The 18,500-nt window shown below is 46.7% G+C and overlaps 1 protein-coding gene across 1 annotated transcript in view; it reads left to right on the top strand.

Moving 5' to 3' along the window:
* Nucleotides 1-18,500, top strand: part of GNA11 (G protein subunit alpha 11) — a 178,044-nt gene that overhangs the window by 95,399 nt on the left and 64,145 nt on the right. The window contains exon 5 of the mRNA XM_086946763.1: nucleotides 16,800-16,929. Within this exon, the coding sequence (XP_086802889.1) occupies nucleotides 16,800-16,929 (130 nt within the window). The remainder of the gene's footprint in view (nucleotides 1-16,799; nucleotides 16,930-18,500) is intronic.

The following is an 18,500-nucleotide window of genomic DNA, read 5'->3' as shown; positions in this document are numbered from 1 at the left end:
CCGGCTATACGGGGGCCGAAGATGACGCACTTAATAAGGCTCAGGTCGAGGGATCGCCATTAGGCCTTACCCAAGATTTACAATCTCGTTCTACAGCCCCGCATAAAGGCCCGGCTTCGAACATTACTAAAGAGCCTTCGGTTTCGAAACCGCCATCAGTCGATGCAAAGAAATCGAAACCGACAGCATCTTTGCGGAAACCGAAAGTGCAAGTGACTCTGGTCGGCTCCAAGGCCTCAAACCCCTCGGAGCCGAAGAAAATGGCCGTCTATGCCGGAAAGCTCAGTCGTCGAGTCGATGGTTGGGGCACCGAAGACCAAGGTCAAGGCCGTCGAACCACCAAGGCCGACGCCGAAGGGAGTCGATTTGCACAAGAAGCTCGAACCGAAGGAAGGGATCCATCCTCGGTCGAAGCCTACGGACAAGTCGAAGACTGGCTCCAAGGACCCTGTCGAGTCGACGCCTCCCAGTCCGTTCATGGCCAAAGAAGTGTCGGAGTCGCTCCAACGCATCAAGGAAAAGGCTACATCGGTCGGACCGAAAAAGGCCCCGACGCCGAAGCTGGTAGGACAAGTTCAGACCGCGTCGACACCTATCAAGTTCGGGTTACCACCCTCGGTGCGTCCGAAGATGTTCGAGCCGAAACAATCTATCGGCGCCACTAAACATGTGTCGACAAATGGTGGCTACAGAAGAGCCTGAAGACCAGGATCCGAGACAATTCATCGACTCGGAAACTGGTAGACTGTCCATATACAAAAGAAAGTTAATGCCGGAAACTCCCATGGAGTCATATAAGATTCCTTTTGAAGAAGAAGAGTTTCTACAACTTCTCCAGCTCTTGTGGAACCCCTCCATCACTATGGACAGGTACCTCAAACTTTTTCCCCAACATACTCCGATGTGGAGGCAGGGGATGATGAGCATGAGGATAACCTCTATCATGTGGACACTGATCCTGATGATCAAGACCAACAATGGACAGACCCTGCTGACTCAAGGGATCCGCAGACTGGCCCGGACACTCATGTGTACAGTGTGAAAACGTCTCCTACTGAGGACACAACTGCCTTTAACGCCCTTATTGAAAGGGCAGCCAGTAATCATGACGCCGAGCTACATGCTGACCCTGTGGATGAAGACTTTCTGGTCGACACTTTTTCCACTTCGGGAAGGGCAGTCAAAACCCTGCCCATGCTCAAAGGGGTCCTCAAGCATGCTAGTGACATTTTTAAGGACACCACTAGGGCCAGGGTGTTAAGCCCAAGGATTGAGAAGAAATATAGGCCAGCCCCTGTAGACCCTCCTTATATAAGGGGACAATTGCCATTGGACTCATTGGTTATTTCAAATGACCTGAGGTTGACACCACCCTTGAAAAACTTAAAAAAGATACAGAGACTGTAAAGTCTATTGGGGGCTCTGCAGTCACAGCAGTTTCGGGGTGGCTCCTTTCGTCGCTCCAATACTAGGGGCCCCTCAAGAGGTCAGTCAACTCAAGAAACACATTACAATAAGGGAGGTACACAATCCACCTACAATAAGAACAGCCGATTTGGATATCGTGGAAACAACATCAAGGGCAGAGGAAACGACCGTTCCAGATCCTCTGCCAATACCAAACAGTGACGCCTTGTCACTGCCCCCCGACCATGTAACACCTGTCGGGGGGAGACTACAACAGTTCCTGCCATTCTGGAAGTCCATCACCACAGACAGGTGGGTGAGAGACATTGTACAGTACGGGTATTGTCTGGAATTAACGTCCACTCCACCCAACATCCCACCAAGACACCGTCCTATGTCCGCAGAGCGCTTACACTTATTGCAGCAGGAGGTCGTCAGCATGCTGCAAATAGGGGCCATAGAGCTTGTGCCTGTAGAAGACCAAGGGTCAGGGGTGTACTCTCTGTACTTTTTAATACCCAAAAAGGACGGGTCTCTCAGACCTATACTGGACCTCAGGCCTCTAAACAGTTACATTCTGTCAGAGCATTTTCATATGCTCACCTTTCAGCAGGTTCTGCCGCTACTCAGTCAGGGAGACTTCCTCGCAACACTGGATCTAAAAGATGCTTATTTTCATATACCCATACACCCATCACACAGACAGTATCTCAGGTTCACTATTCAACATCATCAGTTCAAAGTCCTCCCTTTCGGAGTAACAACGGCACCCAGAGTGTTCACAAAGTGCCTGGCAACAGTAGCAGCACACCTCAGGAGACAGCACATACATGTCTACCCCTATCTGGACGACTGGCTTATTCAAGCAAAGACGGCCCAGCAGTGTGCCAGCCACATGTCCCACACCATTCATCTTCTTCACAGTCTGGGATTCTCACTGAATTATCCAAAGTCACATCTTCAGCCCGCCAACGTGCGACAGTACCTGGGCGCGACAATAAACACTCTGGCAGCCAAAGCTCAGCCAAATTCAGCGAGAATAAACTGCATGCAATTGCTAATACAAAAATTCAGACCTCAACACTCGCTTCCAGCGAAAGTGTTCATGCAGTTGATAGGCATGATGGCCTCCTGCATTTTCATAGTCCCGCACGCGAGACTACACATGCGTCTGCTTCAGGAGTGCTTAGCACGTCCGTGGAATCAGGCTCAAGGTCAATTAAAAGACCTAGTGTTGGTGAGCGGTCGGGCATTCAAAACTCTGCATTGGTGGAACCCACAAAACCTTTGCAAGGGCCGACCGTTCCAAGGGCCTGTGCCACAAATTGTACTGACGACTGACGCGTCTCTCGAGGGATGGGGAGCTCATGTACTCCACTACACAGTGCAGGGACTATGGACAGCACAGCAAAAGAAGATGCACATCAACCTTCTGGAACTGATGGCAATCTTCATGGCGATTGAAAGCTTTCAAGGTACACTTGTGAAACAAAGTCGTGTTGATCCGGATGGACAACATGACTGCCATGTACTACATACAGAAGCAGGGAGGCACACACTCTCCACAGTTCTCATCTGGCTCAGAGCATGTGGAAGTGGGCCATTCAAAGGAACATCTTCCTCATGGCGGAACACCTCCCGGGCAAAGACAACCAGATGGCGGATCTGCACAGCAGACACAGCCACCAGATGCACGAGTGGGAGATACATCCATCAGTGCTCCAACCGTACTTTCAGCAGTCGGGTCATCCACAGATAGACCTGTTCGCCACAAGGGAAAACGCAAAATGCCAAAGCTTCGCAAGCAGTTTCCCACATCCAGTCGCAGGGCAATGCGAGATGGATGAACTGGTCAGGCAAATTAGCGTATGCTTTTCCCCCAGCACCTTTGATACCGCTGGTGGCGCGCAAACTACGGCAACACTCGGTGACGCTCATCCTGGTTGCTCCAATGTGGGCACGCCAACCATTGTACATCACGCTTCTAGAACTATCCGTGGTACCGCATCAGAGGCTGCGCCTCACACCCAGATTTTTGACGCAGAACCATGGCGACATTCAGCATCCAGATCCGCAACAGCTCAACCTGGCGATCTGGCTCCTGAAGTCCTAGAATTTGGCTGCCTCAACTTGCCGCCAGAATGTATGAATATCATCAAGGAGGCAAGACGGCCCACAACCAGAGCATGCTATGCGGCTAAATGGAAAAGGTTTGTCATATATTGTACCGACAATGACATTAACCCACTGGATGCATCAATTCAAAACATTATCTGTTATTTGTTGCACTTATACAGATGTGATCTGGCGTACAGTTCCATTCGTATACATTTATCCGCAATAGCAGCTTATCTTCAAAACAGGCAGCACCTCTCACTATTCAGAGTGCCTGCCATTAAGGCTTTTCTGGAAGGACTCAAAAGAGTGATCCCTCCCAGACACCCACCTTCACCAGTCTGGAACCTGAATGTGGTCCTCACCAGATTAATGGGACCACCTTTTGAACCTCTACACTCTTGTGATATTCAATTTCTGACCTGGAAAGTTGCTTTCCTAGTAGCCATTACCTCACTAAGAAGAGTTAGTGAACTCCAGGCACTAACCATTCAAGAGCCATTCATACAGGTCCACGCAAATAGGGTCGTATTATGCACCAACCCTACCTTTATGCCTAAGGTGATTTCGCAGTTCCACATGAACCAGACCATAGAACTGCCAGTTTTCTTTCCTAATCCAGAAAATGTCGCGGAGAGATCCCTACACACGTTAGATGTCAAAAGGGTTCTAATGTATTATATAGACAGAACAAAGGATTTCAGAAAAACAAAACAGCTTTTTGTTGTTTTTTTCTCCACAAAACATGCAACCCCATTTCCAAATCAGGGATAGCCCGGTGGATCGTTAAGTGTATACAGATTTGCTATGCTAAGGCTAAACGCACACTGACCATTCCACCATGAGCACACTCCACACGTAAGTTAGGTGCGTCCATGGCTTTCCTGGGGAATATTCCTTTAGAAGAGATATGTAAGGCAGCCACTTGGTCCACCACACATACATTTACAAAACACTACTGCATAGATGTGCATTCCAAACAGCAGGCAGCTGTAGGACAGGCTGTTCTCAAAACTCTTTTTCAGACTGCTGCAGCTGGCACGGGCAGACGCCGCTAACAGGAGGGACTGCTATGTAATCTATGCACAGATATGAAATCAGCAGCCCACATGCCTCGAACTGAATATGCTACTTACCAGTATGCATCTGTTCTTGGCATGTATGGCTGCTGACATTCATATCGCCCACCCTCCTCCCCAGCGCCTGTAGCAGCTGTAGCATTCAGAATTACTACGTAGCATGGACATCACTCACTGTATTACACTCCATCTCTGCCACAATGGCGAAAAACAATCTGAAGATGGAGAGGATGCCCATGCGCACTGTAGTCCGGGGAGGAGCCACCTATCTCGTGATACTTCGAAGACTCTTCCAGGACAACAATGTGCAATCATCCGGACCCAACACTAGGCGGCGATCTATGCACAGATATGAATGTCAGCAGCCCTACATGCCAAGAACAGATGCATACTGGTAAGTAGCATATTCGATATTAGGTAATAGTGTTACCCCCAGTTACCTTGTTGCTCTCTACAGTTTACCTTTAAAGATATCAGTTCTGAAATCTTGTCACTTTTTCCCACGCTCCCGGCACTCGCTACTCAGCACTTGCACTTTGACTCCTGAACTGGCTCGTGATGATGCAAATAACGTGGTGTTCCCGTAGCTTGTCCAAATAAGTTGCTGTTAGACTTGACTGCCCCGACTACAGATGTTTGTCCCCTAATTAGATTAGTCTGGCCGTCCGCATGTCACTCAGTCGACTGCAAATCAGGCCCGGCTCCAGAATGTGGGTTTTGGGTAGGCCAAGAAGAAGAATGGGTAGGCCATAAAGATAAGCAGGGTTGTCCAGAGACCCACAGGTGTCTGTGAGCTGGGTCTGTGCCTGTTGGGTGATCTTGTGCAGTTGTGAGCTGCATACAATACCTATTACCGGGCTCTGACTACTAGTTTTTACGGAGCATTTCTAGAAGTTTAAACCTACAGGTTAATGTTAAATGTTAAGATTTCTAAAGCGCATGGCTGCCCGTAAGCGTCCCAGCGCTGATAGAAGTACAGGCGAGATCAAAAGGAGAAGTTTACGGGAACAGCCAGGTCTTTAGAGATTTTCGAAATGACAGAAGATTGGGTTGTGCACGGAGATCAGGGGGGAGGGAGTTCCACAGTTTGGAGGCGTTGTAGGAAAAACGTCGGCCTCCCGATCGCGCCTTCTTGATCCTAGGTGGCAGGGTTAGGTAGGCATTAGAGGATCGGAGGGTTCTGGAGGTGGTATAGGGAGTGACCAGATCTTTGAGGATAGGGGGGGCTTTCCCGTTGAGAATTTTGTGAGTTAGACAAAGCGCCTTAAACTGCACTCTTTCCAAGACGAGCAGCCAGTGCAGTGCTCTAATGGCCGGTTTGGCCGAGCAGCGACTCTTGGTGTTGGTAAGAATCCGTGCGGCAACATTTTGCACTACCTACAGTTTAGTTGTCACTTTCCGCGGTGCGCCAAGGTACAGGGCGTTTCCGTAGTCCAACCTGGACAGGATAAGGCCCTGGATCAGGAGTTTCCTCGATTGGAAAGGGAGCAGCGGGAGGATCTTCCGGGCAGTGCGCAAGAGACCATAGCAGACTCCAGCCATTTTCCTTGCTTGGGTGTACATAGTAAGATACATAGTAGGTTTGATCTCTTATGCTGTCTCCACCTCGCATTCCTTTCTCTCCGTGTCAATCCCTCTCTTCCGATTTCACCCTTCTTCTCTCCATTTCACTTTGCTGTCCTGCTAACTCCACCCTCTACTTCACCCCAGCCCACTCTCTTCTCTCCTTACATCATCCAAACTCTCTCTCCATCTTAGCCACCTGTTTCCGTACGTCCCTTCACTTTCTTCACTTCCCTTTAATTTACCTCTCACCTCACCCTCCTCTCTTTCCACCTTTTCATACTTTTTCGCTCTCCTGACCTCGGGATCTTCTCGCTGTGGCTCAAGTGACTCTGACTAGAATTCACACTTCTGTTCCCACCTCCCTCTTCTCGCTCCACCTCACCCTTCTCTCTCCACTTAACCCATCTCTCTCTTCCTAACCCTTTTCTCTGTTCATCGCCCTCCTCTCACTCTAATCTGTCCAATTTGCCCTCCTCTCTCCCCATCACAGTTATCCTTTTGTTCTCACTACCATCAGTCTTACCTCCTCCTTATTAACCCAATTACCCTCTCATCTCTCTGCTCCGCCATCACGTCTCCCCACCTCACCCTTCTCTCTGTTATCAGTTTAGGACATAAATAGGACAAGTACAATAATCAGGGCTTCTGGAATTATGCAACAGGGGAGGACTAAATTATGCAGAGGGGTTGACCAAATTGTACTGTGTAATGCAGGGTAGTATTACTTCACTCTTGTGTCATTTTTTGCACGTTATCCCTCTGTGTATAAATGTTTCTCCCCAGTAGTGACGAGTAAACCTATGTGAAGGGCCTTCCACTGTGCAACACATCACCGCATTTTTAGTAACATTTGATCCTTTTATGATTTTTTTTTGTTAAAAATTTCAAATGATGCTCTAGATGGATTATGTAGCTAATGTATCAAATCCATAAATATCTGGAAAATGCGGCTACACAATCACATAAGTCCAATGGCCCTGGTTGTAATCCATTTCTGTCTATTCATATGACAAAATGAGAGAATTTGTTGGTAGAGAATAAATGCAGTCACTAGTAACCCAACGTGGAGTATGTTCTTTAAGTTCCTTCTATTTATGTCAGAGTTCAGTTTTCTGCGAGTACTTGGGGAGAATGAGAGAAGGCAGAACAGTGGCAGCACATATTTCCCGTGCTTTTCTTTAGACTATAGGCACTTGCACTGCTCCTTCCCATTCTGTATTTTGTGTTGTATTAGTGAAACTTCACTTAAGAGTAAAAACCTTGCCATTGTCAGAATGTTATTGCTTAATATATTGCTGTAAGCAGGGCCACTGGAAATATGTGATTCTGAGGGTACAGCATCTTCCGCATAATTACAGATTTGCCATATTTTTCACTTAATTCATCATCTGCTACATACTTTGCTGATGTTAGGAGAAAAAAATGTTTCTGGTTCAAACTGATCACAGTAAAGATACATGAGGAGAAAATTACAAGTGTGCAAATTACAAAAGCAAATGTATAACAGCTGTGAGCCCGTGCCTGAGGTGCATCATCAGAGCTGTGTGAATAATAACAGCTGTGAGCCCGTGCCTGAGGTGCATCATCAGAGCTGTGTGAATAATAACTGCGTCAGCCCCGTGCATCATCAGAACTGTGTGAATAATAACAGCTGTGAGCCCGTGCCTGAGGTGCATCATCAGAGCTGTGAATAACTGCGTCAGCCCCGTGCGTGAGGTGCATCATCAGAACTGTGTGAATAATAACAGCTGTGAGCCTGTGCCTGAGGTGCATCTGAGCCCGTGCCTGAGGTGCATCATCAGAGCTGTGTGAATAATAACTGCGTCAGCCCCATGCGTGAGGTGCATCATCAGAGCTGTGTGAATATTAACAGCTCTGAGCAACAGCATACTCTTGCACACACTCACTGCTCACCAATTCAAAGTTTGCTAAAAATTTTATGCAACGCATTGTCATACACAATGAAGGAGTACTACCCGATGAGGGTAAATGAAGGCTTTTGTCTAAACAGAAGGAAATATTATTCCTTTGTTAGGAAAACCTATTTCCTTCTGTTTAGACAAAAGCCTTCATTTACCCTCATCGGGTAGTACTCCTTCATTTTGTTCTTTCATACCTTGACCCAGGGAATCAGGAGTATTCCCCGTCCGACGACTACGGACGCAATTCCTTACTCTCCTACTTGTTTTCCAAAAAAAAAAAAAAAATTGTCATACACAATGCCAATAACTCAAACTTTAATGCTGCGAGACCTATTGCATTGTAAATGCTTGTTTTATCCCACTTAAAGCCCTGGCTGGGAGTGAGAACTGGAAGCGTCTGCGGTGCAGCAAGGAGAGGGAGAGACTGAGGATAGAGGAGTGGGGGCGTCTTTGGGCACAAGAGGGGAAGAGACTGAAGGACAGCGAGGAGAAAGCGGCACTGGGGGTGAGGATGGGATGTACTGAGGGGAGTGGGAAAGGAAGGGACTGAGTGGAGTGAGGGGGAGAGAGGAAAAGACGGCACCGAGGAGAGGGAGAGAGGCTGAGGGTAAAAGAGGGAAAAGACTCATGGAGAGCGAGTAGGAGGCAGCACTGAGGGGTGAAGAATGGTAGGTGCGAAGTGAGAAAGGGAAGGGACTGAGGAGAGCAAAGGGCTGAGGGAGAGAGGAGGAGAAGTGACTCCGTGGGAGAGAAAAGGGGAAGGGACTGAGGCGAGGAGTCGAGAGTATAACAATGAAGGGTGGTTGAGAGGCAGGAGTAAAGAGCTTAAGAGGACTAAGGGGGAGTGATGATTGTAATGCAGAGGGAAGAGATTGGGAGGGTGGTGAGAAGTGAGTGGAGAGGCAAAGAGGACTAGGTAGAATTCAATAACTAAAAAGATTAAAGGAACACCGGAAGAAGTAAAATGAGAGGAGCAGGGAGGACGGTATGTATGGCAATGGGAAAGGGAGAAGAGGTTTGGGGAGCAGGCAGAGTAGGAGAGGCATGAAGACTAGGAATGGGAAGCAGGATTGGTAGGAGTGAGAGGTCTGTTTCTCCTCCAATCTTGGAATCATGGCCTTCATCGCATACCTCTCAAAACATTCTTGTCCTTCCTCCCCACCACCAGCTTCCTCTTGCTCAAAGAGCACCCTTTCTCATTGGTACCTCTTCTCGTGAAATGATCTGTCCGTATCTCTCTCAGGGTAGCCCATAGCTTCTCCCCTCTCAGCCCCCTATTTCCTTCTGGGTGCCCTTAATCTGCCTCCACCTTAGCTCTGCATCTCTCCCAGAGTACTCCTCCCAGTTCTGTTCTCGAGCAAATCTCTCCTTGTAAGTCAGCATCATAGCTCTCACATGGTAAATCTTCTACAGATAGTCTTAGTCCTTCTATATACCCTCATAGTCTTAGTCCTCCTCAGTTCCTTTCTCTGGTTCATAACACTCACTGGGTCACCTTCCCCCAGTTGCCAGGCCCATGTTATTCCTCTCTCCAGATACTCTTTTGAGTTCCCTTCACAGTCACACATATTACTCAAGATATGCCTTCTCACTCCAGGCTCATACCACATTTAAGGTAAACGTCAGTTCCCCACTGCCTCATCTCTCTTTAAAGTTACAGCTGCATTTATTATTTTGTTTTATTTATTAAGCACATGGGAGAAAATTCTCTGGGTGCAGATCATCCAAATCGAACTGTCCTCCATCTGCCCGAAGAACATACCCAAAAATCAGTGTGAATGTTATCTGACATAAATATAATATCCTAAATGTTGTTTGCAATATTATCTAATATTGCCCCTTTTCAATTAATAGAAAATCTAAGCCAACTGAGAAAATATTTTTTTAAATTATATTTAGGGCACAATGTTTATGTGAGATAGTATTCCTGCATATCACATTCAGATTGTGGACTAAGGGCAGTTTGATCTTACCAAAAGCCGAAATTTGTGGCCCAAGCCCAACAGGTGGACATTCATTTTGGTGGCATTCATAATTACCTTTCTATTCTCAATCCCGCTCCTCTGTCCGCATAAGGCTTTGCAGTTCCTCTCTGTCCAATTTTCTCCCAGAGGTTCACAGTCTGTTCCACACTTTTTTTTTTAGATCCAAGGGTACACTTTTTCAGTTGTCTTCTTAGTTTTGGTAGTTTTGTCAGGATAAACATAGTTAGTTTCCCTCTCAGGCTTTTGCATCTCTTAGTTCCTTCTCCATTCCTCTCCCAAAGTTGCTCATTTCAATTCCTCTCTCAGGTTCATACATTTCTTAGAGTATGCCTCCAAAGGCCCCTCTCAGTCTTGTATCTCAACCTGTTGTCTAAGGGAAGGGGTGGCTAAATCCCTTCACTCTCACCTCCTCTGCCCAAACCTGCCGCCTTCCGGGTTTCAGTCTCGATGGATGTCTTGTCACTGTTGCGGATCCTTTTCCGCCTTCAATTTCTTTCCCCGCTCCGGGCCCAGCAAAGGTGTTCGTGCCTCGGGGCAGAGTTGCAACACCCACCGAAGCTTGCGTTTACTCTTCTCCGCGTAGGTGATTACTGCATTTTGTGTCGGAGGGCCGTCTCACCTCTCCGGGCGCTCTCCGAGCCTGCACCACTCCTCACCGGAGCTCCAGCCATCACACCGAAGCTCCATCATTCATTGGCGAAGTGCTGGGGTCTCAACAGCTGCTGTAGGCAGTGCTCAACTGTGTCTGCAGCTGCCTCGTGTTCCGTCTCGTCCGGGGACCACCACAGGGGTCTCAGACACGTTTTTTCAGCTCAGATCATTGACTTTGATCAGGATAATGTGCTGATTTGTAAGGTTTAATGCTGCGGACGGTCGGAGCTTTATTGAGCTGTGGTCATCTCGGTTGACTGTTGGTCACGCCCCCGATGACAGGAAAACAGTTAGTTTTGGTGGCAACGAAGGGAGGTGCTGATATAGTGGCAGCAGCATTGGTTGTGGGCACCACTTATAGAGGGGGGTCACTATTATGGGCTTGCCATGGTGGGTCATGTTTGCTAATTGAGAAGGGAAGGCCGTAGGTAGCATAGTGGTGATCAGGGTGGGACATGATTTGAAGTGGTGGGTGTGGTACCAATATATTGAGTATCAACTATTGACCTGCACATATATTGATTGACTCTTCAATATCGACTGGCACTTTATTAGAAAGGTATATAGATGTGGATTTAAAATAGTAAATCTGCACTGCCGTGTGGAAGGCTACCTCTGTAGATATTATTCGGAGTCTATATATATATATATATATATAGATATATATAGATATATATAGATATACATAGATATAGATATATATATATATATACAGGTGGATATTTCTGTACTGCTACTGTGGCAGTGTGCTGATGGCAGGAGCAGTGTTGGCTGTTGTAGTAGGGGACTCATGCAGTGGTATTACGCGGGGGAGGGGTGGGGGCAGCTGCAATGGTAATGAATGGAGGAGGTTTTGGAAGAAGATGTTATAATGATGAAATGGGAGAAGAAAACGTGGGAGAACTCTGCAGTGGTGATGCTGGTGTGTGCGTGGCTCTGTGTGTGTGAGCGGCTCTGTCTGTGTGTGTGTGTGCGCGGCTCTGTGTGTGTGCGTGTGCCCTCCGTTCACTCGTTTGCAGGTAATAAACAGTAACAAAAGACAGGCACTGCTAACTCGGGAGCTCGATCTGTTTCTATCTCGGTAACATTAGGAAACAAGTGATTTTCTAATATGTCCAGGCACATTATGGGTTGGCACTTAGCAATACAAAATCATCTTTAATTGTATTTAATGGAAATGTGATCTATAAGCCTTCACATAAAATTTGGGAAGCGGCTTAAATTCGAATTTAAATATACCGTACAAGTTGCATTTATTTCCGTTATTAATCTTGGGTTCGTAGAAATTACCTACATGTTCATGCAGCTTCTTGTAGTACTGTTTTCAGGTGGTGCGCACTTTCTCCTTGACTCAATGCACCATTTCAAGATGTCTTCCGTATTAACGCTAGTCCTTTCTCTCTTCCGGTTGGACTCTGGATTGATGGAAGGTGGGCGAACCGGATGAGAACCGAGCATTTATACATTATGTTGTACTTCGATAACCAAGCTGAGAAAACATCTTCAAATTTGAGGTGAACTTGAAGCATGAATTGTCGATGCGTCCCCCGAGTGAACCACTGGGTTCGGCACCCAGCCCCTCCCGGAGGAGCCCCCACTTGCAGCCGTCCGCCAGGTCTGACTGCTCATGTCCCACATCAAAACTTTGAAGGCCGATCCGGATGACACTCCGGTGACTGTGAGATTGGGTTCAGGCCATTGAGCGGAATAGATAGGAGTGGAGTAAGGGGAGTCGGGAAAGAGTGGCGATAGTTTAATATCTGAGAGGCAAATGGTGTTGCTGTTCTGCATAGAACACTAGTATGTCACTGTATAAAGATTGTGGTGAGGCACGTGTTTAAATCAGAAATGTAAGTGTCAGGCGTTTTCTGTAGAGGACTCGTCCGTCCTTGGTGTTGCGCTTGTATGTATGTAACTGAAGTGCGCACGTTGTTAGTTTCCGGCAGAGATGACTGGTCTCTTACTCAATGGGGTTTTGGCATTGCAAATGTACATATCCATTGTGCACATCTCCCTACCCTTCTGCAGACTCAACTGGTCTGTCTCTGCACACGGTTCGTGATTCTGTACATATAAGAATCTTGATTGTGGTCACTTTTTGCAGGTGCCACTAATCTCCAATTATTAAAGGGTCCCTGATCTGCTATAATACAGGGATTGCTGTTGTACATTTTTCTGCGCATAGCTCCTGCCTGTTCAAGGATTGGAAATGATAGTGTGGTCAGTCTTCTGCAGAGTTCTACTGGCTTAATATATAGGGATTGTAGCTGGCTCTGACATTTAATGTGGTAATCTCTCTGCAGTCCCAGTCTATTATAGCAATGTTGGACACGATACAGCTGAAATGCAGGCATTGTGGCGTTCCCTTTTTTTGACATCTGGAAAGCAAGCGAAGACATCTTTTTGCTGATAGTGCAGATTGCGCTACTGCACATATTTACATCTCGGATGTTAGTGTCATGTTCCTGCACAAAGTTCAATTCAATTGTGGTTTTCTACCTTACAACTGATTACTGTTCTGGGTACCTCCTCCTTAGAGCTCGGTTCGGTTACTATGCACGGATTGTGGCATTGTACTTGCTTTCATCTGATATACTGGTGTGGTATTCTTTCTCCAACCAGCCTTTCATTGCTGGATGAGGATTGTGGCGTTGCAAGTGTTTACATCTGAAAGAGCAGGGTGTCTGCACTCTGTACTGGGTTACTAAGCACAAGCTGTGCTGCTTGTCATCCTGGTTTTTCTGTGCTTCTGTTCCCCCGGTTTTTCTGTGCTTCTGTTCCCCCGGTTTTTCTGTGCCTCTGTGTGTGCGGGGCTCTGTCTGTGTGTGCGGGGCTCTGTCTGTGTGTGCGGGGCTCTGTCTGTGTGTGCGGGGCTCTGTCTGTGTGTGCGGGGCTCTGTCTGTGTGTGCGGGGCTCTGTCTGTGTGTGCGGGGCTCTGTCTGTGTGTGCGGGGCTCTGTCTGTGTGTGCGGGGCTCTGTCTGTGTGTGCGGGGCTCTGTCTGTGTGTGCGGGGCTCTGTCTGTGTGTGCGGGGCTCTGTCTGTGTGTGCGGGGCTCTTGTCTGTGTGCGCGCGGGGCTCTGTCTGTGTGCGCGCGGGGCTCTGTCTGTGTGCGCGCGGGGCTCTGTCTGTGTGCGCGCGGCTCTGCCTGTGTGCGCATGGCGAGAATGAGTGAGTTGTCTGAATGCAGGGTGCATTCCCAGAAACTTGAAGCGTAGGGTTATTGCTATAATGGCATTAATCCGGGATCGAGGGTGGAGGAAACAAATGTGCCGGTACAGCTCATTATTTTGATGGCCCAGAAATAAGCAGTCACCTAAAGCTGTATGTTTAGCACTTATCTGTGAATACCTAGAACTGCAAATATAAATAGAAAGCACTTTTAATTGTGTTCTAGGGCTGCCTCAATGATCCATGACTGGTAATTAAAGAGAACAAAGACAGAAAAGTCACATAGCTAATTAATACATACTTTTTTATTTATAACTATTTCGTGTCAAGAGCAGGTCTCTGCAGGCTCTTTAAACACACGGCAGGCATTTTTCTTTTGGCTACCCAACTTCATATTTCTTTTCATTAAATGCATTTTCACACTACAGCAGTCAGTGTAAAAATACAAATGTAAGAAATAGGCAGAGTGGGGGGCCAGGGGGTAATGGAACCATTAAAAAAAGTAAGCCTAGGTAACCAGTTAACAAAGGCATGTAAATATGCAAATGGTCTTTAAAGACCTGTGAAAAGCTCAGGTGGCCGGAGACAAGACTCCAGACACCTCCCAGCCGAGCCCCCAGCAGCGCGAGCTGCACTGCAGCAGCCCGAGCTGCACTGCAGCAGCCCGGGCTGAGACACTACGTGCTATGTGCATACCCTCCCCATCACCAGAGGAGGAGTACAGCCCCCCAGAAGCTTGTGTACAGCCCCTCACACCTTCCAGTGCCCTGTGCACACCCTCTTATATACCCAACAAGGGAAACAGCCTTCAGAACCCCGTGCGCGCCCAGTTCACAATATCTAGTGCACTTTGCGCGCACACTAGACCTGGGGTACTACCCTCAGAACCCTTGCATTGACCTACTCACACCATCTAGTGACCTGCGCGCACACACACCAGACGAGGGGCAAAGCCTCAAACTCACCATAGGGCACCCTGTGCACACCCTCGCACGCCAGATGAGGGATAGACGGTGCTAAAAGTGTCACTAAGTCATTGAAATGTCACTCATAGTTACACTTACTCTATGAAAATGTCACACATAGCAATCTAAAACCACGGCAGCTAAGCACCAGGGGTATTCACAGTACTGTGGGAGTGGACTACTCCCCTGCCATCGTTTTCAGGATACCCATTAACTGCAGTCTATGTCCATTTAACATTCACAAGCAAAAATGATTTTGTTTGTTCCCAAGTCAAAACGTACATAACTTCCTAGCGCTTAACTGGACACAAGCTTAATTTTAAAGGGCGCATAAACAATCACTGTGACGCACGAACGCCGCCTGCTTGTAGCTCATGAATTTAGCTGTGCTAATTCATGCGCGCTGCTCGATTCTGCTCACTGTTCGGTTTATAATCGATTACGTTACTGATGCAAACGGTGCCCCACCTCTACTGCACGCAGAGCCAACGAAAGAAAACAATACGTATTGTAGGCTGCAAACTTGCAAGACATCGGGTCCCAGCACGTGCCTCGGTATTGATTTTTCGGCATTTCCGAACAGATGAAATAATTGAAAATTAAAATTTTTCACAGCTCCATTAGAGCACGCACGCCCATTACCATCACTGCGTCGTGCCCTGAAGCATTAAAAGGTTGCTAGACTTGTCACATAGTTCTTGTGAATAGAAAGTCTTAACAGAAACAAGAGAGGAGAGCTGCTCACACTGCCTGCACGCGCCAGTCGGCCCTCTGATTGGTTAATCACGAACACCAATGCTAGTGTCTTTTGATAATTGTCAACCAATCAGAGAGCCGACTTGTGCGTGCAAGCAGCGTGATGGGGGGTGGGGGCATGTTTTGGACCTATGACGTCCGGGAGAGAGAACACAAAAAACACACCCCTCTATCCCAAAAAGACTGGTCTTGAACGGAGTGATGCCCCTCTCCTCCAATGGCTGGCCTCCGTTTAGGAAGCTAGCCAATGGAGAAGAGGGGCGGGTTCAAGCCCCACTCTGGGAAAACATTGAATCTCGGCTGCTCGACGCTGCTGCGCAGTGTACGCTAGGCGAGACCTAAAAAGGTAGTTCATGAATGGAAGTAGTGGGAGAATACAAGTCATATAGTCAGAAGAATGGTAAAGAAGCTGTGCATCAGGGTAGAGACCTACTCAAGAAGAGAAAGGAAAGCCATGGAATACGATGCATGAAAATGTGATGGGAAATAAAAGCCATCCAGTGGCAAGCAATGGATGACACAACAGCTATTAAGTATAGACATGGTACACAATAAAACTTGGACTAATCTCCATAGGCGAAACCTAAAAAGTTTTGTAGCAACCTTGTTCTAACCTTAGATACCTACAACAGATGCCCCTTCTTTTTATCTATTTTTTATACATAGAATTCATAAACTTTTTTTTGTCCATTTTCATAGATTTACATTCTGTTTCTCTGAAAGAAGCCAAACTACTTGGGATGAGCCAGCTGTTAATTGTAGGAACCAGTTTATCAGTTGAGAGCCAATTCATTTGTACTCAGTCACAGCTTTCATTGACTGGGAGCTATGTCTCCCCTAGTTTTAACGTCTGTATTCTGAAGGGATCTTTCAGTTCTGATGGGCCAAGACCTTTTACTACATTTTGTTAATGAAAGACAAACAGCTGCAAGAGCCACAATATACTGAGGTTTTTCTTTCTGACTTTTCTCTAAATAAATAACATTTTGAAAATCTAATCTTGAGACAATTTAAGAACCCAAAAACCAAAGTGAGAACCTCTTTTGTGCGAACTGGTTAGATCAATAGTATATTAGCAAGTATGCTCATCACAACTGAGCTGAATGTATTCCAAGCACTTGTTTGGGCCCGGGGTTACTGCGGTTGGAAGGAGCTGATATGTGTTATCTCTTTTCCCTTTTCAGAATGGTGGATGTTGGGGGTCAGAGGTCGGAACGGAGGAAATGGATACACTGCTTTGAAAATGTGACATCCATTATGTTCTTAGTAGCCCTTAGTGAATATGACCAAGTCCTAGTGGAATCTGACAATGAGGTAAGAGTAACAAGGTGGAGCCCACTTACCACCCTTTTCTCTTTTGTCCCTTTTTTGCTCTTGCTTAAGTTGAACCCCAAACCTCTCATGTCCACTCAGGAAAATAAACAGTTTTCGTATTTTAATACTTTTTTTTAATTCAAACTAAAGATCATTGGTGCCACTCCTGCAGTATACCCAGAAAGCAGCATTCGGTTTGGGCGTCATACCAGTCCATCCTATTTTGCCCACTGTGCCACAGGAAGCAATCCAATTTAAATCTGTCTTGGTTTTAATCCAGTCCGAACAGTCCAGGCTGTGTCCATTCTGAATTTGAACACAGGCAGCCCTAAATTGTTCTCCACCTTACTGGGTCTCACCATAGGGGTGCAGCTTGTTATGGTGCAGGGAGCACAGAATCCAAACTTGAGTGCACCTAAGACTTTTGCATGCATTCCACTTATATCCTTTGTTTTCTTTGACAATGCTGGCAATGTTGTGGTGTGAAACGGGAGTGCGTGTTTCCATTTGACTTTCCCTGTAATCATTTAGAGTTTTTACCCGGTTAATGGCATGTGAACAGCACACTGGAAATTAATTTTTTTATGCCAAGACTTGGAGACTGTTGCCTAGGTTAGTCTTTCTAACTAGTCTATCTTTGAGGTAACATGTGTCTCCAAGTGCGTGTAGTACAGGTTAATATCTTCATCCATATTTGATGGTTCTGCTTGAAATTAAGCCACATGCTATTGGACAGCAAAAATTACTAGATGTATTTATAACATTGCTTTGTCCAGCTTGAAATTCCTTTCTGGTTTGGTGTCAACCTGTGTTGTGACAGATGCATCTAATCGCAGATTCCTCACAATATCTCCAGGCGCCAAACTGAATCTGGAAGATTTAAGCAGCATTGCTTGAGTTCTCCAGTAGGCTTTGCCATGGCTTCGCATCTACTTCGTTTCATCCCTGAAGTAATGAAGCAAGTCGCATACAAGCGCCACACTTCGATGCTGATTTCTGGTCTTTTCTTTCTACACCTTTATCCTCGGATCTACAGCTCTGTCTCTACTTTATCATTAACAGTTGACACGTTTTTTTAAACTTTAAACCTCTTTTAACCAATGTATAAGGGAATTACGTCCTATCCTAAAACTTTAGGTTTTATGCCTTGTAGGGATTCTCACAAAAAGATCTTTGGCAGATCCCCACTTGAATCTTTGTCACCCTTCTGGCTCCTTGTTGCATTCCTCAGAGGTTTTTTTGGGATACCACAAGCGAGTCTGCCCTCTGCATATTCTGTGCCTCTAGAACCCATCCTCTGGTTCTGCTGTGCCAGAGCTGACTTCTTTCCAGAACCAAGATCCACACTGTCCCGGCAACATCTATATGGGTGCCAGAACAACCCCACTCCTATCGTCCTCTCTCTCTCTCCAAATCAAATCCATCTCTGCCTCAACCTAGGTCTTGTCTAGACCCTGCACCAGCACACCCAGGCCCACCCAACTAAGACAGAACCATGCCCATATCTTGGAGCTGCACCACCAGGCTTCAACAACCACGATCCAAGCCATTTACCTTTGAGCATGACCATA

The sequence above is a fragment of the Lissotriton vulgaris genome, chromosome 12 (genome assembly GCF_964263255.1).
Source record: "Lissotriton vulgaris chromosome 12, aLisVul1.2, whole genome shotgun sequence".
Classification (NCBI taxonomy): Eukaryota; Metazoa; Chordata; class Amphibia; order Caudata; family Salamandridae; genus Lissotriton; species Lissotriton vulgaris.
The sequence above is the reverse complement of the archived record's forward strand: the minus strand, read 5'-3'. Positions and strand labels throughout refer to the sequence as shown.